Genomic DNA, 24,449 nt, shown 5'->3' on the forward strand with positions numbered 1-24,449 from the left:
TTATCGCTCTTCCATTGAGGAAATCTGTTTTGTCCTTTCTGTATTTCACCATAATAACGTTGCTTCTCAAAACCCTCTGCACAACATGTATGGTTTGTGTTATTAAAACAGCAACAGTAGCTTGAAGCTGTAAAGGTTTATGCTTTTATCATAAAACTGAACTTTGCACTTTTACAAATCACTTTGTTGCTTGATCTGCATTTGCATGAATATATCATTGTTTTATAAATAGAAGTGTTGCAATGAATAGCTAAAGATTCTAGAATACTGTAGTTTAAATCTGATTAAGTTGATATTTTGGCTAGCTTTTAAATTGTTGTTTCATACATTGGGGACACGATACAACAAATTGAAAATCAGTTGATATACCTGTCGTTTTATGGTGTCCTTGGCTTCCTAGATAAAAAAGTGTCAGTAAAACACACACACACACGATGATGCGCATACACGCACTCGCTCACTCATGCACTCACACTTTCACTTTTTGTTTAGATTTTGTGTTTCTTGTGTTTCTTTTTAACTAATGTAAAGCATCTTTGGGTTTTTGAAGATCGCTATATAAATCCCATGTAGAAGTAGTAGTAGTTTATAAAGTCTAAAATGCAGCCGCCATTTTGTTGTTACAGTGGAAAAATATTTTAACCGACAGAGGTAGCCTATGCTACACTATTGTTTTCACTATATATTTTACCTCTTGGGGATGTTATTCGAAAACATAATGTTAACTTTCACTGCTATGCGGATGACACACAGCTGTACATTTCAATGAAACATGGTGAAGCCCCAAAATTGCCCTTGCTAGAAGCATGTGTTTCAGACATAAGGAAGTGGATGGCTGCAAACTTTCTACTTTTAAACTCGGACAAAACAGAGATGCTTGTTCTAGGTCCCAAGAAACAAAGAGATCTTCTGTTGAATCTGACAATTAATCTTAATGGTTGTACAGTCGTCTCAAATAAAACTGTGAAGGACCTCGGCGTTACTCTGGACCCTGATCTCTCTTTTGAAGAACATATCAAGACCATTTCAAGGACAGCTTTTTTCCATCTACGTAACATTGCTAAAATCAGAAACTTTCTGTCCAAAAATGATGCAGAAAAATGTATCCATGCTTTTGTCACTTCTAGGTTAGACTACTGCAATGCTCTACTTTCCGGCTACCCGGATAAAGCACTAAATAAACTTCAGTTGGTGCTAAATACGGCTGCTAGAATCCTGACTAGAACCAAAAAATGTGATCATATTACTCCAGTGCTAGCCTCTACACTGGCTTCCTGTCAAAGCAAGGGCTGATTTCAAGGTTTTACTGCTAACCTACAAAGCATTACATGGGCTTGCTCCTACCTATCTCTCTGATTTGGTCCTGCCGTACATATCTACATGTACGCTACGGTCACAAGACGCAGGCCTCCTAATTGTCCCTAGAATTTCTAAGCAAACAGCTGGAGGCAGGGCTTTCTCCTATAGAGCTCAATTTTTATGGAACGGTCTGCCTACCCATGTCAGAGACGCAAACTTGGTCTCAACCTTTAAGTCCTTACTGAAGACTCATCTCTTCAGTGGGTCATATAATTGAATGTAGTCTGGCCCAGGAGTGTGAAGGTGAACGGAAAGGCTCTGGAGCAACGAACCGCCCTTGCTGTCTCTGCCTGGCCGGTTCCCCTCTTTCCACTGGGATTCTCTGCCTCTAACCCTATTACAGGGGCTGAGTCACTGGCTTACTGGGGCTCTCTCATGCCGTCCCTGGAAGAGGTGCGTCACCTGAGTGGGTTGATTCACTGATGTGGTCATCCTGTCTGGGTTGGTGCCCCCCCTTGGGTTGTGCCATGGCGGAGATCTTTGTGGGCTATACTCAGCCTTGTCTCAGGATGGTAAGTTGGTGGTTGAAGATATCCCTCTAGTGGTGTGGGGGCTGTGCTTTGGCAAAGTGGGTGGGGTTATATCCTTCCTGTTTTGCCCTGTCCGGGGGTGTCCTCGGATGGGGCCACAGTGTCTCCTGACCCCTCCTGTCTCAGCCTCCAGTATTTATGCTGCAGTAGTTTATGTGTCGGGGGGTTAGGGTCAGTTTGTTATATCTGGAGTACTTCTCCTGTCCTATTCGGTGTCCTGTGTGAATCTAAGTGTGCGTTCTCTAATTCTCTCCTTCTCTCTTTCTTTCTCTCTCTCGGAGGACCTGAGCCCTAGGACCATGCCCCAGGACTACCTGACATGATGACTCCTTGCTGTCCCCAGTCCACCTGGCCGTGCTGCTGCTCCAGTTTCAACTGTTCTGCCTTATTATTATTCGACCATGCTGGTCATTTATGAACATTTGAACATCTTGGCCATGTTCTGTTATAATCTCCACCCGGCACAGCCAGAAGAGGACTGGCCACCCCACATAGCCTGGTTCCTCTCTAGGTTTCTTCCTAGGTTTTGGCCTTTCTAGGGAGTTTTTCCTAGCCACCGTGCTTCTACACCTGCATTGCTTGCTGTTTGGGGTTTTAGGCTGGGTTTCTGTACAGCACTTTGAGATATCAGCTGATGTACGAAGGGCTATATAAATAAATTTGATTTGATTTTATATGCTTTTGGATTGAACATAGAAGGATAACACAATAAACAGGCACTCACCATAGAAGGTCACCTTAAGTCTTCTTCTCATAATTGCAAGAATCCATTGTGATCAAAATAATGGACAACTATTCTTAATTTAGTTTTTCTAGTTGCTAGAGTTTGTGAAGGATCTTTCACTTTGCCTCCCATCATAAAACGTCACCTTACACTATGATGAATCACTTTGTTGCTTCATTTACATGTGTACATCACTGTTTTACAGATAGAAGTGCACAGAATATTTCCAAACCATCGTGTATTATTTTATTTGGGTGATATAAAAAATGTTGTGCTAGAAGTCAAAAGTAAAAACAAAACAATGACACTTAACTTGTCCTTAACGTCATTACATTACATACTGTAGTTCTATTTTGTGAAACAACATGACCATAGATGCATTCACTAATATTTAACAACAAAGCAACCCAATCTCTAAACTGTTGGTAAATGGGTCCTAGTAGCTACATGTATGATGTAGTTGTCTTTTACTTGAAGGCTATAGAAGTCATGTGAAAACAAAACAACTGCATTGAATTACAGTAAATGTTGCAGAGTTAGAAAATATATATATTTTGTGAAGCTACATGATCAGTGTACTAAAGTTAACAAAAGCATCAATTCAACCCTAGAGCTCTATTCAATCTGTATTGCTGAAGCGATATAGATTCCCCGATAAGGTCATTTCCGATTGAGCCGACATGCAGCGTTTAACGTGATTGCAGACTCCACTAAAAGGGTAACATTGCCTTTAAATTTTAATCACGCAGTAAAGCTGAATTTCCGAGATGCGGAGTGAATAGAGCCCCTAATCTCTAAACTGTTGCTAGTTGGGCTGTAACAAGGCTGTAACAGGGCTGTAGATGTGTTGTCTCCTGTGTTGCTCAGGGCTTGACGGTGAGCTGGGCCTGTCCGTACACCTGTCTGAGGGCAGCACAGTCCAGACTGGCCATCAGCTTAGTTGGCCCCGCCCTACGGGGGGTGACACCCTCGGTCCACGTCAGGGACGAGCCTGCCGTGATCAGACTAGAATAGAAACATACATACAGTACATGAGTGCAATCCCACACAAGCGCACACATACACACACCCACGTAAGCTAAGGACCCTGGGACTAAACACCTCCCTCTGCAACTGGATCCTGGACTTCCTGATCGGCCGCCTCCAAGTGGTAAGGGTAGGCAACAACACATCTGCCACATTGATCCTCAACACTGGGGCCCCTCAGGGGTGTATGCTTAGTACCCTCCTGTTCTCCCTGTTCACCCACGACTGCATGACCAAACATGACTCCAACACCATCATTAAGTTTGCTGATGACACAACAGTGGTAGGCCTGATCACCGACAACGATGAGACAGCCTATAGGGAGAAGGTCAGAGAACTGGCAATGTGGTGCCAGGACAACAACCTCTCCCTCAATGTGAGCAAGACGAAGGAGCTGATCGTGGACTACAGGAAAAGGTGGCCCAACAGGCCCCCCCTTAACATCAACGGGGCTGTAGTGGAGCGGGTCAAGAGTTTCAAGTTCCTTGGTGTCAACGAACTAGTTCGTGTCACCAATGAACTATCATGGTCCAAACACAGCAAGACAATTGTGAAGAGGGCACAAAACCTTTTTCTTCTCACGAGACTGAAAAGATTTGGCAGACGTTGAGGCTTGGCACTGGGGCCAAGCCTCAACGTCAACAGTGAAGAGGCGACTCCGGGATACTGGCCTTCTAGGCAGAGGTCCTCTGTCCAGTGTCTGTGTTATTTTGCCCATCTTAATCTTTTCTTTTTATTGGCCAGTCTGAGATATGGCTTTTTCTATGCAACTCTGCCTAGAAGGCCAGCATCCCAGAGTCACCTCTTCACTGTTGACGTTGAGACTGGTGTTTTGCGGGTACTATGTAATGAAGCTGCCAGTTGAGGACTTGTGAGGCACCTGTTTCTCAAACTAGACACTCTAATGTTCTTGTCCTCTTGCTCTTGCTCTTGCTCCAGATACTCAACTAGTCTAAAGAAGGTCAATTTTATTGCTTCTTTAATCAGGACAACAGTTTTCAGTTGTGCTAACATAATTGCAAAAGGTTTTTCTAATGATCAATTAACCTTGTAAAATGATAAACTTGGATTAGCCAACACCACGTGCCATTGGAACACAGGACTGATGGTTGCGGATAATGGGCCTCTGTACACCACCTAAGCATTTCACGGTGAGGTCTACACTTGTTGTACTCAGCGCATGTGACAAATAAAGTTTGATTTGATATACACACAACACACACACACACACACACACACACACACACACACACACACACACACACACACACACACACACACACACACACACACACACACACACACACACACACACACACACACACACACACACACACACACACACACAGATACCCACACACAGATACCCCCACACACACATACACTGCTCACCTGTAATGTTTATACTTGGGTGGCATGACTCCTGGCCCCTCCACACGAACATACACATCCTCCAGATTAAACTTGAATGGGTTTGTGAACTCCACGGTCACCATCATCTCCTCACTCACCTTGGCCAGACCAGACACCTACAGGGAGGCGGATGACAGTTTAGAACGGTCCTGACCCTAGCCGTGAAGACCCAGCTAGGATCGAGAAATGCAGCATATTTGTAAAATCCAGTGTACTTTATATACAGTACAAATTGATTCATTTTGTGCTTTCCACGATGTTCACAAAGTTACCACCAGGTGACCAGACCAGGAAAAAGTCCATCAAACCAGGTCAGGTCACAACAAAAAATTCTCAGCCTCAGATGACTGTCAGCAAAAATGTCCCCTATGTGGATTAATACGTTTTCTTAATTGAATGTAATTTAATCCAATATAAATGAATTGTTGAACATTGGTTGGATGGAGAGTTTGACGTATGTAGCATTATATTACCTATCTCTAGAGAGTTTGGGGAATGTAGCATTATAGGACCTACCTCTACAGAGAGTTTGGGGTATGTAGCATTATATAACCTACCTCTACAGAGAGTTTGGGGAATGTAGCATTATATTACCTACCTCTACAGAGAGTTTGGGGGTGTGTAGGGTGACGACCCTCATGCTGGTGATGATCTGGCCGGTCTCCTTGACCTTCCCGGTGGCGATGAAGTGGAGGTTGGCCTGCTCCACCAGCTTTCTCATGTAGTCCTGGGAATGCACCTCCATCACCTGCTTCTCAGCTGGGAAAACACAGAGATGACTTAGGATATGCTTTGTCTCCATGAGTTTTATTTTCATTTTCATGTATTTTCTGGGGCACCTGCTTAAGAAATATTGTAGAGCAACTAGCGTGCTGCTAGTAGAGAATGTTGATCTTACATGCACCCCTTAACCTCACTAGGGTAGGGGCCACTATTTTCACCTCCGGATGTAAAGCGTGCCCAAAGTAAACTGCCTGCTACTCAGGCCCAGAAGTTAGGATATGCATGTAATTAGATATATTTGTAGATTTGGATAGAAAACACTCTACATTTTCCAAAACGGTTAACCTCTAATGACTCCCCATCCCGGGTCCGGGAGCGTAATCATCGACTGACACTAATTAGCATAACACGGACATAAATATTCCTAGAAAATATTCCTATTCATGAAAATCACAAGTGAAATATATTGAGACACAGCTTAGCCTTTTGTTAATCACCCGGTCATCTCAGTTTTTCAAAATATGCTTTACAGCCAAAGCTAGACAAGCATTTGTGTAAGTTTATCGATAGCCTTGCATAGCATTTTGTCCAGCTAGCAGCAGGTAACTTGGTCACGGAAATCAGAAAAGCAATCAAATTAAATCGTTTACCCTTGATGAGCTTCGGATGTTTGTACTCACGAGACTCCCAGTTAGATAGCCAATGTTCCTTTTTTCCAAAAATATTCTTTTTGTAGGCGAAATAGCTCCGTTTGTTGTTCACGTTTGGCTGAGAAATCGACTGGAAATTGCAGTCACAAAAATGCCCAAAAATATTCCAAATTAGCTCCATAATATCGACAGAAACATGGCAAACGTTGTTTATAATCAATCCTCAAGGTGTTTTTCAAATATCTATTCGATAATATATCCACCGGGACAATTGGTTTTTCCGTAGGACCGATTGGAATAATGGCCAGGTGACCACTTGCGCAATGTAGCCGCTTACGGGTATTCTTCAACATAAATGCTTAAAACTACGTCACAATGCTGTAGACACCTTGGGGAATACGGAGAAAAAGTAATCTGGTGATAGCCCATTCACTGCTCAATAGGGACGCATGGGAACGCAGAGCTTTCAAAACATGAGTCACTTCCGGATTGGATTTTTCTCAGGTTTTCGCCTGCAATATCAGTTCTGCTGTACTCACAGACAATATTTTTACAGTTTTGGAAACTTTAGATTGTTTTCTATCCTAAGCTGTCAATTACTGTATATGCATATTCTAGCATCTTGTCCTGACAAAATATACCGTTTCTACGGGAACGTTATTTTTCCAAAAATGAAAATACTGCCCCCTAGTCACAAAAGGTTAAATAATGTCTGTGAATATAACAGAACTGATATGGCAGGCGAAAACCTGAGAAAAATCCATCCAGGGGGTGGGATTTTTTTATGTTTGTAGTTTTCTATTGAATGCCATTACAGCCATTACAGTACCATTGCCTTAGGACTCAAATTGCACTTCCTATGGCTTCCACTAGATGTCAACAGTCTTTAGAAATTGTTTCAGGCTTGTATTCTGAAAAAAGAGGGTGTAAGACCACTTTGAATGAGTGGACACCGCAGTGTCCCAGAGGTTTTTCATGCACGTGACCGAGAGCACCCCTTTCTTGTTTTCCTTTAATATTGATGAAGCTATTGTCCGGGCGAAATGTTATTGACTATTATGACTAAAAACAACCTGAGGATTGATTATAAATATCATTTGACATGTTTCTATGAACTTTACTGATACTTTTTGGATTTTTCGTCTGTCTGTTGTGACTGCCTTTGAGCCTGTGGATTACTGAACAAAATGCGTGAACAAAACTGAGGTTTTTGGATATAAAGAGGGACTTTATCGTACAAAATGAACATTTATTGAGTAAATGGGAGTCATTAGAGTGCAAACATATGAAGATCATCAAAGGTAAGTGATTCATTTTATCACTATTTCTGACTTGTGTAACTCTACTTGGCTGGTAACTGTTTGTAATGATTTGTCTGCTGGGCGCTGTTCTCACATAATCACATGGTATGCTTTCGCCGTAAAGCCTTTTTGAAATCTGACACCGTGTTTGGATTAACAAGAAGTTCATCTTTAAACCGATGTATAACACGTATATGTTTTATGAATTTTTATAATGAGTATTTCTGTTTTTGAATTTGGCGCTCTGCAATTTCACTGGATGTTGGCCAGGTGGGACGGTAGCACACCCCCTAGAGAGGTTAACACATATGGACATACACACACACCCTCCTCAGCCCCTCCTCCTCCCTCAACCCGCCTACCTTTCTTGGGATCCAGAATCACTCTAGGTGTTTTGAAGAGGAACTCAGAGCTGGTGACTCCAGTGTAATACACCACATTGCCACTGACGTACACGTCCACGGTACGCGCCTGGTCACTCGTGTTGTTGAACTCCAGCTTCAGCTCAAAGTCATCCCCCACCCTCACCTCCATCAGGGGCATGTCCAGCTCCACGTCAGCCTCCGGAGGGGTGGCCTTCTCACGATGACAGCCGTACTCCTCTGCCTTCTCCAGCACCGTGCGCTCCTCGGGACTACCTGTTGATGTGACGAGAGGGAGAGAGTATAAGGCCTCTCACAGAAGTTTCTAGAGTGGTGGTACCCCATTTACAAAGAGACAAAACCCCTTGTTTTTCCATTTTGTTACCTTCTTTAGTGGGTGTCAGAACAGAAATGACAAGATTATGTTATAATGCTGTTATTGCATCAAATGGTTGTTTTATGCAACAGAATAGGGGTTGTTAGAACACTGATCTGTGTGTGTTCTACTGAGGAGGGGAGTCTGGAAGATTTACAATGTCTTTGGGTGATACCGCATTCCAGAGTATGAGTTAATGTTTCTGTTCTATAAGGTAACAGGATGAGATGACTCCAGGGCCAGTCCTTGCTCTCTACACAATGAGAACTGTTTTTGCAGCAGCTGGGAAGCTGTGAATTATAAGTATCTTTCATACAAATTTTAACCTTGTGACCCATTCCATACATCTGTTGTTCGTCATGTAGCCTGAAGGGCGTGTATCTTGGCTATAAAAGACCTTTGTACTTTTGTCTCGGGGCTCTCAACGAATGATTCATTGACCAGCCGTCGGTATAGCACTCAATCTATTAACTTTATATGTGTGCGTTGTATTGACTTGTTCCCTTATTAATAAGTAAATAAAGATTTAGTTTAAGTATAACTCTGACTTGTGTGATAAGTTTATCTCTCTTCATTTGATAGTAAAGAAATTAAACACCACGGGGGTAAGATTCACGTGATGGAAAGTGTCACCACTTCCGCCGAAGTTGGCTCCCCTGCCTGTTCGGGCGGTGCTCGGCGGTCGTCGTCACCGTCCTACTAGCCACTACCGATCCCTTTTTCGTTTGTCTGTTGGTTTTTGTCTTATTAGTTTCACCTGTGTGTATTTTAGTTTAATTAGCGTCCTTATATATAGTAGGTTGTCCCGCCCTTGTTTTGTGCGGGATTGTTTTTGTTACTCTGTTGTATGGTGGTTTTCGTGTATGTATTCTACGGACTATTTTGGTCCTGTGTTTTGGGCTGGTTAATTGTATGCGCCCTGTGTGTGTGTTGGCGTGACCGTTTTGTGCGCCTGAGAATAAATCGACACTCTACTGAACCCTGCTCTCTGCGCCTGATTCCACCCACCACTCCTAGTATCTCCTGACAGAAAGTCAGATATGGCAGGGTGTTAATAGTTTTTATGACACGGGAGTAAGCAGGAACTGACAAAGACTGACACTTTTTTTGCGCAGGTATCCCGGACCTAGACAAAGCCTAGTTCTGATCGAACATGCCTTTTAGTCCAGGACTATAGGCTTAATCTGTGTCTGGGAAACCGTCCCTTTAAACGTTTGCTCTGTGACTCTCCCTCCATCCTTCCTCTCCTACCCTCAGGGAACTTGTACTGATCAGTGATGTCACGGCGAGCATCCTGGCCGGGCACTTTGGTCACCACCATCCTGCCAACATGGCTGCTGTTGACCTTGACCGGCTCCAGAGTTCCGTCTCTGGGGTTCCGTGAGTAGAACACCACATCACTGTTCACCTACAGAACAGGAAGAATGGAACTCGTTCATCATGTAAAACCAGTCATTAGTCAATTAGTCATATACTTGGTCACATATTTAGTCATTATTGTAATAACGTAATATATGGTAATATACAGTGCATTCAGAAAATATTCAGACCCCCTTTTCCACATTTTGTTATGTTACAGCCTTATTCTAAAATCTATTACATATTTTTTCCCCTCATCAATCTACACAGAATACCCCATAACGACAAAGCAAAAACAGGTTTTAGATTTTTGGGCAAAAAAAGCTAAACCTGAAATATCACATGTACATGCTCAGGTGCATCCTGTTTCCATCGATTATCCTTGAGATGTTTCTACAACTTTGGTAGAGTTCACCTGTGGTAAATTCAATTGATTGGACATGATTTGGAAAAGGCACACACCTGTTTATATAAGGTCTCACATTTGACAGTTCATGTCAGAGCAAAAACCAAGCCATGAGGTAAAAGGAATTGTCCTTAGAGCTCTGAGACAGGATTGTGTCGAGGCACTGATCTGGGGAAAGGTACCAAAACGTTTCTGCAGCATTGAAGGTCCCCAAGAACACAGTGGCCTCCATCATTCTTAAATGGAAGAAGTTTGGAACCACCATGACTCCTAGAGCTGGCCGCCCGGCCAAACTCAGCAATCGGGGAAGAAGGGCATTGGTCAGGGAGGTGACCAAGAACCCGATGGTCACTTTGACAAAGCTCCAGAGTTCCTCTGTGGAGATGGGAGAACCTTCCAGAAGGACAACCATCTCTGCAACACTCCATCAATCAGGCCTTACGGTAGAATGGCCAGACGAAAGCCACTACTCAGTAAAAGGAACATGACAGTATGTTTGGAGTTTGCCAAAAGGCACCTAAATGACTTCTCAGACCATGAGAAACAAGATTATCTGGTCTGATGAAACCAAGATTGAACTATTTGGCCTGAATGCCAAGCGTCACTTCTGGAGGAAACATGACACCATCCCTACGGTGAAGCATGGTGGTGGCAGCATCATGCTGTGGGGTGGTGCACAATTGGCCCAGCGTTGTCCAGGTTAGGGGTAGGTTTGGCCCGGGGTAGGCCATCATTGTAAAATAAGACTTTGTTCTTAACTGACTTGCCTAGTTAAAAAATAAAGGTTCAATTTAAAAAAATATCTAAATTCAAACGGCAGGGACTGGGAGACAGGATCGAGGGAAAGATGAATGGAGCAAAGTACAGAGAGATCCTTGATGAAAACTTGCTCAGGACCTCAGACCGGGGCAAAGGTTCACCTTCCAACAGGACAACGACCCTAAGCACACAGCCAAGACAATGCAGGAGTGGCTTCGGGAGAAGTCTCTGAATGTCCTTGCGTGGCCCAGCCAGAGGCCTCACCATCCAACCTGACAGAGCTTGAGAGGATCTGCAGAGAAGAATGTGAGAAACTCCCCAAATACAGGCGTGCCAAGCTTGTAGTGTCATACCCAAGAAGACTCAAGGCTGTAATCTCTGCCAAAGGTGCTGAAACAAAGTACTGAGTAAAGGGTCTGGGTACTTATGTAAATGTGATATTTCAGTTGTTGCCCATTATGCGGTAGTGTGTGTAGATTGATGAGAAACCCCCCCAGATTTAATCCAGTGTAGAATACAGCTGTAACATCACAAAATGTGGAAAATGTCAAGGGGTCTGAATACTTTTTGAATGCACTGAATATTACCATATGCATTTCCATATATATAACCATATGTATTACCATATATATAACCATATGTATTACCATATATATATATATAAAACCATATGTATTACCATATATATATAAAACCGTATGTATTACCATATATATATATATAAAACCATATGTATTACCATATATATAACCATATGTATTTCCATATATATAACCATATGTATTACCATATATATAACCATATGTATTACCATATATATATATATAAAACCATATGTATTACCATATATATAACCATATGTATTACCATATATATATATATAAAACCATATGTATTACCATATATATAACCATATGTATTACCATATATATATAACCATATATATATATCTATATATGTTGCACCCTCGACAACCACTGTGATCTTGGCCATGTTCTGTTATAATCTCCACCCGGCACAGCCAGAAGAGGACTGGCCACCCCTCATAGCCTGGTTCCCCTCTAGGTTTCTTCCTAGGTTCTGGCCTTTCTACAGAGTTTTTCCTAGCCACCATGCTTCTACACTTGCATTGCTTGCTGTTTGGGGTTTTTGGCTGGGTTTCTGTACAGCACTTTGATATATCAGCTGATGTAAGAAGGCCTTTATAAATACATTTGATTGATTACCATATACATAACCATATGTATTACCATATATATACAGTGGGGCAAAAAAGTATTTAGTCAGCCACCAATTGTGCAAGTTCTCCCACCTGTAATTTTCATCATAGGTTCACAACTATGACAGACAACTATGAGGAAAAAGAATCCAGAAAATCGCATTGTAGGATTTTTAATGAATTTATTAGCAAATTATGGTGGAAAATAAGTATTTGGTAAATAACAAAGGTTTATCTCAATACTTTGTTATATACCCTTTGTTGGCAATGACAGAGGTCAAATGTTTTCTGTAAGTCTTCACAAGGTTTTCACACACTGTTGCTGGTATTTTGGCCCATTCCTCCATGCAGATCTCCTCTAGAGCATTGATGTTTTGGGGCTGTTGCTGGGCAACACGGACTTTCAACTCCATCCAAAATATTTTCTATGGGGTTGAGATCTGGAGACTGGCTAGGCCACTCCAGGACCTTGAAATGCTTTTTACGAAGCCACTCCTTCGATGCCCGGGCGGTGTGTTTGGGATCATTGTCATGCTGAAAGACCCAGCCACGTTTCATCTTCAATGCCCTTGCTGATGGAAGGAGGTTTTCACTCAAAATCTCACGATACATGGCCCCATTCATTCTTTCCTTTACACGGATCAGTCGTCCTGGTCCCTTTGCAGAAAAACAGCCCCAAAACATGATGTTTCCACCCCCATGCTTCACAGTAGGTATGGTGTTCTTTGTCCTCCAAACACGACGAGTTGAGTTTTTACCAAAAATGTATATTTTGGTTTCATCTGACCATATGACATTCTCCCAGTCTTCTTCTCGATCATCCAAATGCTCTCTAGAAAACTTCAGACGGGCCTGGACATGTACTGGCTTAAGCAGGGGGACACGTCTGGCACTGCAGGATTTGAGTCCCTGGCAGCGTAGTGTGTTACTGATGGTAGGCTTTGTTACTTTGGTCCTAGCTCTCTGCAGGTCATTCACTAGGTCCCCCCGTGTGGTTCTGGGATTTTTGCCCACCGTTCTTGTGATCATTTTGACCCCACGGGGTGAGATCTTGCGTGGAGCCCCAGATCGAGGGAGATTATCAGTGGGCTTGTATGTCTTCCATTTCCTAATAATTGCTCCCACAGTTGATTTCTTCAAACCAAGCTGCTTACCTATTGCAGATTCAGTCTTCCCAGCCTGGTGCAGGTCTACAATTCTGTTTCTGGTGTCCTTTGACAGCTCTTTGGTCTTGGCCATAGTGGAGTTTGGAGTGTGACTGTTTGAGGTTGTGGACAGGTGTCTTTTATACTGATAACAAGTTCAAACAGGTGCCATTAATACAGGTAACAAGTGGAGGACAGAGGAGACTCTTAAAGAAGAAGTTACAGGTCTGTGAGAGCCAGAAATCTTGCTTGTTTGTAGGTGACCAAATACTTATTTTCCACCATAATTTGCAAATAAATTCATAAAAAATCCTTACAATGTGATTTTCTGGATTTTTTTTCTTCTCATTTTGTCTGTAATAGTTGAAGTGTACCTATGATGAAAATTACAAGCCTCTCTCATCTTTTTAAGTGGGAGAACTTGCACAATTGGTGGCGGACTAAATACTTTTTTGCCCCACTGTATATATATATAACCATATATATTACCATAGTAATAACCCCCCAAATATGTATAGTTACTGTATATTCACTGTTAGACTAACAGTTCACTAATTCAAACTTTAAATTAGCTTTCTTGGTAAGTGGTCAGTAAGGGTTGTAACATTTTGTATACTGTCCTGTGCAGTTAGTGCCCTGCTCCACTAGGATGGCTCGTCGTTGTAGTCTTTACCTCAGCAAACAGGAATGGTGCGTCGAACGGGAAGCAGATCTGTCCGTGTTTGATGGCCTGGACAGATGCAGGACCACACCTGTAAATCCCTATGGAAAGACACATTCGGTATTTTATTACAAATACGTATTAGTACAGTATAACATAGTTACTACCTCTTAAACATGGTCAGCAAGATCAGCAAAAGTGTACACGCGCATGTGTGTGTGTGCGCATCTCACCATCGCTGGTCTCCTGGGGTGTAGCATCCACAGCCTGCCAGCCCCCAAACCCCTGTGGAAGGTCTGGCCTGCTCATGTAGCACTCGTTCCAGCAATGGTAGTTCCTATGGCAACATAACCATCCCATCATTTCACTGTAACATCCAATGATTGTAAATGCAGTGTATGTAGCCTTTAAATGCAGTGCATGTAGTCTTTAAATGCAGTGTATGTAGTCTTTAAATGCAGTGTATGTACTCTTTAAATGCAGTGTATGTAGTCTTTAAATGCAGTGTATGTACTCTAAATGCAGTGTATGTAGTCTTGTGGATTAATTGTGTTTTTAAATGGTCAATTCAAATCAGAAGGCGATTTCAAGCATTGTCTGTCATTGAATCAGTTCTACCAAATGAAGTAGTGTTGAGCGATTCACCAAAATGTTGTTATTTTGGGAGGGTTACTTTCTTCCATTTACAATAGTTCACAACAACAAAAAGTTGAACTACGTGGGATGCTGGCTGAAGGGAGTTGTAGTGTTTATTAAGCAAATATTCAGCACAGAAACGTGGTAATTAGCTGTTGCAAAAGCAGCAGCTAGACCACCACAGCCATGATGAAATGCCATAACACATGGCCTCAAGTGTATTATTGCTTTTATACAACGGGTTACCAGCATTAAAAATCAAGATTATTTTCCAAACTATCAATTGTTACACAGAATATTGTTACATTCAATAACACTGATTGTCAAATGATTTCAATTGTCGTCTGTCACTCTGAATCAGTTCTACCAGATGGAGTCCTTGGTGCGGTGCTTGTCAATTCTGCCATTCTCATCCAGGATAACATCAGTCTTCAGGTTGCCGTCGTTGTCGTGGGCAGAGAAGAAGTTGGTGACAACCCTGGCGGGGATGCCCAGACAGCGCAGGACTGGAGAGTGGGAAGGGAAGGAAAATGATTTCATCAGCAAATAGAAAAGAAATATATAATAATTCTGCACATCAAAGAGGGGAATAAGTTATTTCAATTATGTTTGTTACAATAAACTAAACAGCAGCAGCTTGTCACTCCAAACCGTAGACTACTACTGAACCCCAACCCTATTCTAACACTCTTCATTCTCTAATAATGGGTGGTATAGCCATTCAAGGCAATGTCTCCAAATCCTGGTCCTGGGGACCCAAAGCGGTGGACATTTTAGTTTTTGATCGAGTACTAAAACAGCTGATTCCACTAATCATCTCATCATCAAGCCTTTGATTAGAATCAGGTGTGTTAGTGCTAGTTGCAAAACCAAAAATGTGCACCCCTTTTGGGTCCCCAGGACCAGGATACCTTAGTATGAATGTCTTGGAAAACACTGTACTAAGGGATGAACGGTGGTGTTGCGAGTCTCACAGGTGTTGAAGACGGCAGCATAGACCCAGCACTGGGCGTAGCAGACGGGTGTCTTGCTGCTGGAGTAGTTGAGGAGGATCTCAGTGCTTCCTGTCCAGGAGGTGGGTGCCACTCCGTAGGTGTAATCACCACTCCAGTTCCCCACCAGCACCCCATCGTCGTCATGAGAGTTCAGCTGGGAGAAAGAGAGGTAAATATGCTGTAGTTTGAGTCTGAAATGGCACCCAATTCCCTTTATAGTGCATTAGTTTGACCAGAGCCTTATGGGCCATGTCAAAAGTAGTGCACTATATGCTAAGAGTGGCATTTTGGATGCAACTGCAGCCTTTTACATGCCTACATTGAGTTGTAAGTACAAATCTGTCTTCCGTACAAATCTCTCTTCCGTACAAATCTCTCTTCTGTACAAATCTGTACAAATCTCTCTTCTGTACAAATCTGTCTTCTGTAAAATCTCTCTTCTGTTCAAATCTGTCTTCTAATATGGCTTTTTCATTCTCCATTGAGTTTTACTTGTACTATGTGAAAAGGTTGTAAGAATGTTATCTGAATTGGTTCTCTGTATTGTATTGACTGGTGGTAACCACGTAACCCTCACCATGGCGGAGGCCTTCCGGGCTACTTTGATGGCGTCGCCCCGGTTGGTGATGGGCATGGCAGCTTTATCCATGATGAACAGACAGGCATCCAGCACCCCATAGTCAAACTGCAACAAGCAACGTTTAAAATTGAGGATTAACTTGTAAATATGCGTCTGAGGATTTTATGGTCAGTCTTTGTATTCAAAGTAATACATGCGTGGAAAACATCTTGTGTGGAACATGTGTGGGAATTCTCTGTTGCACGTCGGGCCAACCAACCCAATTTATCTGTGACTATGTTCACAACACAGCATGGCTTCTTGGGCTTTATTAACAGACATACACTATGAAATTGTGTTTTGAAATGATTGTCCAAACAATGTAAAATGATGTGTACCTGACCAAAGTTCCAGGGCCGCTCAGACATGTCGTCATATGCCCCGTGGTAGATGACCCCCACCTCGTTGAGAACACACTCCTCCCTCTCATCGGCATCATCCAGGAACACAGAATCACCTGATGGAAGGAAAACAGAACTTTAGAATGGAATTCAAAATTATATGTTCAGAATGTAGAGTTGAAGTCGGAAGTTTACATGCACTTAGGTTGGAGTCATTAAAACTTGTTTTTCAACCACTCCACAAATTTCTTGTTAACAAACTATAGTTTTGGCAAGTCAGTTAGGACATCTACTTTGTGCATGACACAAGTAATTTTACCAACAATTGTTTACAGACAGATTATTTCACTTATAATTCACTGTATCACAATTCCAGTGGGTCAGAAGTTTACATACACTGTTGACTGTGCCTTTAAACAACTGGCAAAATTCCAGAAAATTATGTCATAGCTTTAGAAGCTTCTGATAGGCTAATTGACATCATTTGAGTCAATTGGAGGTGTACCTTTGGATGTATTTCAAGGCCCACCTTCAAACTCAGTGCCTCTTTGCTTGACATCATGGGGAAATCAAAAGAAATCAGCCAAGACCTCAGAAAAGAAATTGTAGACCTCCACAAGTCTGGTTCATCCTTGGGAGCAATATCCAAGTGCCTGAAGGTACCACATTCATCTGTACAAACAATAGTACGCAAGTATAAACACCATGGGACCACGCAGCCGTCATACCACACAGGATGTAGACGGGTTCTGTCTCCTGGAGATGAATGTACTTCGGTGCGAAAAATGCAAATCAATCCCAGAACAACAGCAAAGGACCTTGGGAAGATGCTGGAGGAAACAGGTACAAAAGTATCGATATCCACATGCCACTACTCCATGCCACTACTCCAAAACTACCATAAAAAAGCCAGACTATGGTTTGCAACTGCACATGAAGACAAAGATCGTACTTTTTGGAGAAATGTCATCCGGTCTGATGAAACAAAAATATAACTGTTTGGCCATAATGACCATCATTATGTTTGGAGGAAAAAGGGGGAGGCTTGTAAGCTGAATAACAAAATCCCAACCATGAAGCACTGGGGTGGCAGCATCATGTTTTGGGGATGCTTTGCTGCAGGAGGGACTGCTGCACTTAACAAAATAGATGTTATCATGACAGAAGAAAATTATGTGGATATATTGAAGAAACAACTCAAGACATCAGTCAGGAAGTTAAAGCTTGGCCGCAAAAGGGTCTTCCAAATGGACAATGACCCCAAGCATATTTTACCTTTATTTAACTAGGCAAGTCAGTAAAGAACAAATTCTTATTTTCAATGATGGCCTAGGAACAGTGGGTTAAATGCCTTGTTCAGGGGCAGAACAACATATTTTTACCTTGTCAGCTCAGGGATTCAATCTTGCAACCTTTCGGTTACTAGTCCAACACTCTAACCACTAGGCTACCTGCCACCCCAAGCATACTTTCAAAGTTGTGGCAAAATGGCTTAAGGACAACAAAGTCAAGGTATTGGAGTGGCCATCACAAAGCCCTGACCTCAATCCTATAGAACATTTGTGGGCAGAACTGAAAAACCGTGTGTGAGCAAGGAGGCCTACAAACCTGACTCAGTTACATCAGCTCTGTCAGGAGGAATGGGCCAAAATTCACCCAACGTATTGTGGGAAGCTTGTGTTTGACCCAAGTTTAAACATTTAAAGACAATGCTACCAAATACTTATTGAGTGTATGTAAACTTCTGACCCACAGGGAAGGTGATGAAAGAAATCAAATCTGACATAAATTATTCTCTCTACTATTATCCTGACATTTCACATTCTTAAAATAAAGTGGTGATCCTAACTGACCTAAAACAGGGAATTTTTACTAGGATTAAATGTCAGGAATTGTGAAAAACTGAGTTTAAATGTATTTGGGTAAGGTGTATATAAACTTCCGACTTCAACTGGATGTTTTTAAACAAGATAGAGGTAGCATGATCAATCAATCAATCAATCAATCAGCACAAACAACTGACGTGGGACCAGACTAGTGGAATAGCTGTCATCAGTCAGTGTCGATCACAGACCTGTTGCCCAGGCGTTGAAGAGAACGTAGAGGTCTCGACTCTCGTCCCTCCTGGTCCTGCGGATTCCGTAGGGCGTCACCACCGCCACGTACGTGCGCCACTTTCCCACAATGCAGTCTGGCGCGGGGGTGATGCCCACTGTGACTACGTTGTCGGTGCTGTCCACCACCCGGCCAGCCCACGGGCTCTGGCGGTCCTTGGCCACAGACACGGGGATGTAGGTGCCCTTACTGTACTGGGGACTGCCCCCTGGTGGATTGGTGGAACAAGAGAAATTACATGTCTTGCTAGCTTGCTAACACTGAGACTTCCGCTCTGGGGGTGAAGTTTCATCTAGGATCAGCTCCCCCTTCCCCAATTGTAACCTTAAAGGCCCAATGCAGTCAAAAACTAGATTTTATTGCATTTTATGCTATGAGGTTGGAATAATACTGTGAAATTGTGAAAATGATGATAATGTCCTTTTAGTGTAAGAACTGTTTGAAAATGTTTTACATTTCTGCCTGTTTTGCTGGGATGGGGTTTGGGCTTTCCATGGCAGCATCACCATGTGGTAAATGAGTTAATAGACCACTAAGAAAGAGAGTTCCAAACCTCTCTACCAATAACAGCTCATTTTCAGTTTTCCCCTCCCCACTCAGACCACTCCCAGACAGTTCAAGCAAAATTCTTGTTTGAGAAATTACTCTTTGCTGAGAAGCTATTTTGTATAATTTTTTTACCATTTTAATTGAAAACAATCATAGTATGGTACTTCATTGTTACCCATTGGACCATTAACCATTAGTGGGGAGTATTCAAAACTGACCCCAGATCAGCAACTTCACCTTACACCGAGCCTTCGCATTAAGCTATGTTAACACCCTGGACTAGAGATGTGGTACTAGAGACATGGTAACACCCTGGACAAGAGCTAGGGTATTACCCTGGACTAGAGCTATGGTAACACCCTGGACCAGAGCTATGGTAAACCCTGGACCAGAGCTATGGTAACACCCTGGACTAGAGCTAGGGTATTACCCTGGACTAGACCTATGGTAACACCCTGGACTAGAGCTATGGTAAACCCTGGACGAGAGCTATGGTAACACCCTGGACCAGAGCTAGGGTATTACCCTGGACTAGAGCTATGGTAACACCCTGGACAAGAGCTAGGGTATTACCCTGGACTAGAGCTATGGTAACACCCTGGACCAGAGCTATGGTAAACCCTGGACTAGAGCTATGGTAACACCCTGGACTAGAGCTAGGGTATTACCCTGGACTAGAGCTACGGTAAACCCTGGACGAGAGCTATGGTAACACCCTGGACCAGAGCTAGGGTATTACCCTGGACTAGAGCTATGGTAACACCCTGGACAAGAGCTAGGGTATTACCCTGGACTAGAGCTATGGTAACACCCTGGACTAGAGCTACGGTAAACCCTGGACGAGAGCTACGGTAAACCCTGGACGAGAGCTATGGTAACACCCTGGAACAGAGCTACAGTAAACCCTGCACGAGAGCTATGGTAACACCCTGGACTAGAGCTACGGTAAACCCTGGACGAGAGCTACGGTAAACCCTGGACGAGAGCTACGGTAAACCCTGGACGAGAGCTACGGTAAACCCTGGACGAGAGCTACGGTAAACCCTGGACTAGAGCTATGGTAACACCCTGGACTAGAGCTATGGTAAACCCTGGACGAGAGCTACGGTAAACCCTGGACGAGAGCTACGGTAAACCCTGGACGAGAGCTACGGTAAACCCTGGACGAGAGCTACGGTAAACCCTGGACGAGAGCTACGGTAAACCCTGGACGAGAGCTACGGTAAACCCTGGACGAGAGCTACGGTAAACCCTGGACGAGAGCTACGGTAAACCCTGGACGAGAGCTATGGTAACACCCTGGACTAGAGCTACGGTAAACCCTGGACGAGAGCTACGGTAAACCCTGGACGAGAGCTACGGTAAACCCTGGACGAGAGCTACGGTAAACCCTGGACGAGAGCTACGGTAAACCCTGGACGAGAGCTACGGTAAACCCTGGACGAGAGCAATGGTAACACCCTGGACTAGAGCTACGGTAAACCCTGGACGAGAGCTACGGTAAACCCTGGACGAGAGCTACGGTAAACCCTGGACGAGAGCTACGGTAAACCCTGCACGAGAGCTATGGTAACACCCTGGACTAGAGCTACGGTAAACCCTGGACGAGAGCTACGGTAAACCCTGCACGAGAGCTATGGTAACACCCTGGACGAGAGCTACGGTAAACCCTGCACGAGAGCTATGGTAACACCCTGGACTAGAGCTACGGTAAACCCTGGACGAGAGCTACGGTAAACCCTGGACGAGAGCTATGGTAGACCTAACCACTGATTCAAGAAAGAAAGATAAATACAGTACTACATGCACACTGTTGAATCCCTCCTTAGTTTGATTATGTTTCAAGCTGTTAGATTAAAAACTGCAGGAGCATTTAACAGTGTATATTTATTTAATGACATTACTTTTGAACCACTTCTAAACTAGTAACTATGCATACAGAGTGAGATGTTTTTGATTCTGGGAAGCTTTTTAGGTGGGGGTTGATTTATCTCACCAATGACGAACTCCACAGCAAACTGATCATCGGAGGGTTTGTAAGGACGGTCAAAGGTCACCTTGAGCTGGAACTCCTGGCCCCTACGGACGATGAGGTGGTCACTGGCATACAGGTGTGTGCTGTGCTGTGGCGTATTGACCTCATCTGGCCTCCGCAGCATGTTCACGTCCCAGATGTCCAAGAACTCTGGAGGGAGGGAGAAAAGGAGGGAGGGAGGGAGCGGGAGAGTGAGAGAGAGATGGGAAAGAGAGAGAGAGATGGGCGAGAGAGAGAGAGAAAGGGCGCAGGAGAGCAGGAGAGAGGTGGCGGGAGTGAGAGCGAGGGGACGGGAGAGAGGAGCGGGAGAGCGGGTGAGAGAGAGGGGGGGCGGGAGAGCGGAGGAGAGAGAGAGGGGATGGGGAGAGAGAGGGGGCGGGAGAGCGGGGGAGAGAGAGGGGGCGGGCGAGCCGGGGAGAGAGAGAGGAGGGGGGCGGGGGGAGAGAGAGAGAGGGGGGGGCGGGAGAGAGAGAGATGGGGAGAGGGAGAGAGAGAGATGCCACGAGAGGGAGAGATAGAGGGGGGCGGGAGAGAGAGAGGGGGCGGGAGAGAGGGGGGGGCAGGAGAGAGAGAGAGAGAGAGGGGAGGGTGGGAGAGAGATGGGAGGGTGGGAGAGAGGGAGAGAATATATAAGTGTATAAGGAAAGAGGAGAGACTTGAAGAAGACTGGAATTACTGACTTTTGTCATCATAACTTGGGCCCTGAGTTTTTCCTGGTCAAGTTAGGTGGTCATGGAAAACTCTGGGCCCTACATTTATGGCTATATGGGATACAGTTGAAACACAGACGCAGGATGCAATGCGGAAATGTGAAATGTGGTAGCATTTATAATGTTACCTCATAAGCATAGCAGGTATTTATATGGGAGTGTTCATGTTGATTCACTAGCATAGGGCAACCTGTCATCATTATCTGGCTCCAAGGAGCATTCCTCGGAGACGAGGCCATACCCCAAACTATTCAATCTTTGTTGTCATTCAGTTAAGCCTGTAATCGATTGAAGTTTATTTGAGATTTAAAAAGGCTTCTGAAAGTTTGTAATTTCCAATTACTTATAATACACATAATTCACATTTCCTGTTGCTGCAGGATTCTTTTCTTGCAGTAGCAAGATAAAAAAATGAAGACCCCACATTAAGAGTGGGAAGTATTGTTCGAAGTGGTCCGAATGTGGGGCTATGCCCCCCCACGTCCATAAATTTGAGAATTTGGCATTTTTCAAACACATGAAACAATCTAGAGCCATAATCGTTATGCTTAATTTTAAGTAAATAATATGTATATATTTCAGCATATCTATGCATACTTCTTGTGCTGTCTGTGTCCTCCTTACAGCTGGTTCTTTTAAAATATATATATAATATATAAAAAAGAAAAGGGTTTTCTGCATCTCTGCTAAAATCTGGGTAAAATATTGAAAGGAATGTGAGTCTTGTTCAGTACATTTATTTATTGCTTGCTTTTCTAAAGTCTACCAACCTTGTCAGCAGGCATGCCAGCTAAGATAGTTAAACAAGCTAGCTACTCCAACTTGATTGATAGCCTGAAATGTCTTCTTGGTAGCTAGTTAGGAGGTTGGGAGAATGGGAACCTATCTGGGCTAGCTAAAGCAAAATTCATAATATTGCTAGGTGGCTATAGTATTTGTTTTAAAACAGCACACATCCGAGGGGGCACACACACAGTGCCTCCTTATCCTCCTCACACACACACACACACACACACACACGTACACACACACACATGCACGCACGTGCGCGCACACACACACACACACACACAAGCTCATTCTCCTCCTCACCCCTGAGTGGAGGAGGTCCTCGGGGTCCAATTATGCCGAAGGAATCGAACTCAGGCACCTCCTCCCCCTCTGCATTGGAGCTGGCGATGGGGGCGGCGCTGCGGCCGCGGTGGGACACCTGGGGTGGTGGCTGGGCTGCGGGCTCCGGGTTAGACATGGTACTAGCGCTGAAATGTCACCTCACAGGCCTGGGACACATTCAGATGGACGGACAGACAGGCAGAAGGACAGGTAGACAGGCAGACAGACATACGGGCAGACAGACAGACAGAGTGATAATGTTATAATACACCGCAGAACAGTTCAGAAGTTCATAAAGAATAATATTAAATGGGCAGGAGGGGATCTGATCCCAGATCAGCAATCTGAGATGCTTAATGAACACCGGTCCTGAATTCCATCCATGGTAGCATATCACTGACAACTCCATTCATATTCAGCTAACCCTTTGAGAGGACAGTTGTACTGTGGATGCTAAGGGATTAACTGTTCCGACAACCATCTGTTTCACATTGAGTTATGGCAGCAGTAGTGAACGTGAGTACGGAGCTGGACGAGACACACGCAAACTTTAACACAAGCCACGTGTATATATATATAAAAAATATTTGCATATCAGTGACTAGATCAGCAAACTTAGGTATGAAATGCTTTGTGGTTTCACTGAGAGGAGCCTGTGTTTGTTTTTGTTTTTGTCTTGTTGTTTATTTATGTGCTGTATAATAAAACGAGGGCGCAATTCCAAAAAGCGGTTGGCAAAGGCAAACATTTTTGTGTTGTTTGTTTTGGCGTTGTGTTATTCTGAGTGCCATTAAACTGTGCAGTTCAGCTGAACAAATGAAATCGAAAGAATGGTTGTTAACCATCAAGGAATTCTAAACTTGAATCATCCCTGATTTTGTGTCAGCTGGGGGTGACAACAGTGATGTCATCACATTTCTTTGTTTAGAATCAACATGTTGGATTCATAAAAATAAAAAAGTCAAAACATTCCATTTGCGGTGGGTCATTTGGACATGTAGTGATAAACACTATGCACCAATAAAAATAAGTAATATTATGGAACAGATTTAAAAGTAGGAGGTAATAATAGTAAGTAGGCGATTATAATATAAATGAACAAACTATATACTCTGTATCCAAGTCCAAACCTGGCAGTTCACGAAATGGGCTTTGCATTTAGCGCAGGTCCAGCAGTCATAAAACAACAAGCTATTAGACCCCATCATAAACTACAAGCTATTAGACCCCATCATAAACTACAAGCTATTAGACCCCATCATAAAACAACAAGCTATTAGACCCCATCATAAACTACAAGCTATTAGACCGACCCCATCATAA

General features: G+C 43.5%; 1 protein-coding gene across 1 annotated transcript; it reads right to left on the reverse strand.

The window, feature by feature from the left end:
* Window positions 1-2,852: 2,852 nt before the first annotated feature.
* LOC109906272 (coagulation factor XIII A chain-like) lies at window positions 2,853-23,262 on the reverse strand. The gene is made up of 14 exons (XM_020503882.2): window positions 23,106-23,262; window positions 21,265-21,453; window positions 18,679-18,927; window positions 16,602-16,720; window positions 16,222-16,329; window positions 15,624-15,798; window positions 15,017-15,155; window positions 14,247-14,350; window positions 14,026-14,114; window positions 9,716-9,872; window positions 8,089-8,364; window positions 5,651-5,811; window positions 5,032-5,168; window positions 2,853-3,618 (listed from the first exon to the last, which is right to left on the reverse strand). Exons 1-14 carry the CDS (start codon window positions 23,260-23,262, stop codon window positions 3,477-3,479), a joined length of 2,202 nt encoding a protein of 733 aa, XP_020359471.2. The 3' UTR covers window positions 2,853-3,476.
* Window positions 23,263-24,449: the final 1,187 nt, after the last annotated feature.

Source organism: Oncorhynchus kisutch, linkage group LG16, assembly GCF_002021735.2.
Source record: "Oncorhynchus kisutch isolate 150728-3 linkage group LG16, Okis_V2, whole genome shotgun sequence".
Lineage (NCBI taxonomy): Eukaryota > Metazoa > Chordata > Actinopteri > Salmoniformes > Salmonidae > Oncorhynchus > Oncorhynchus kisutch.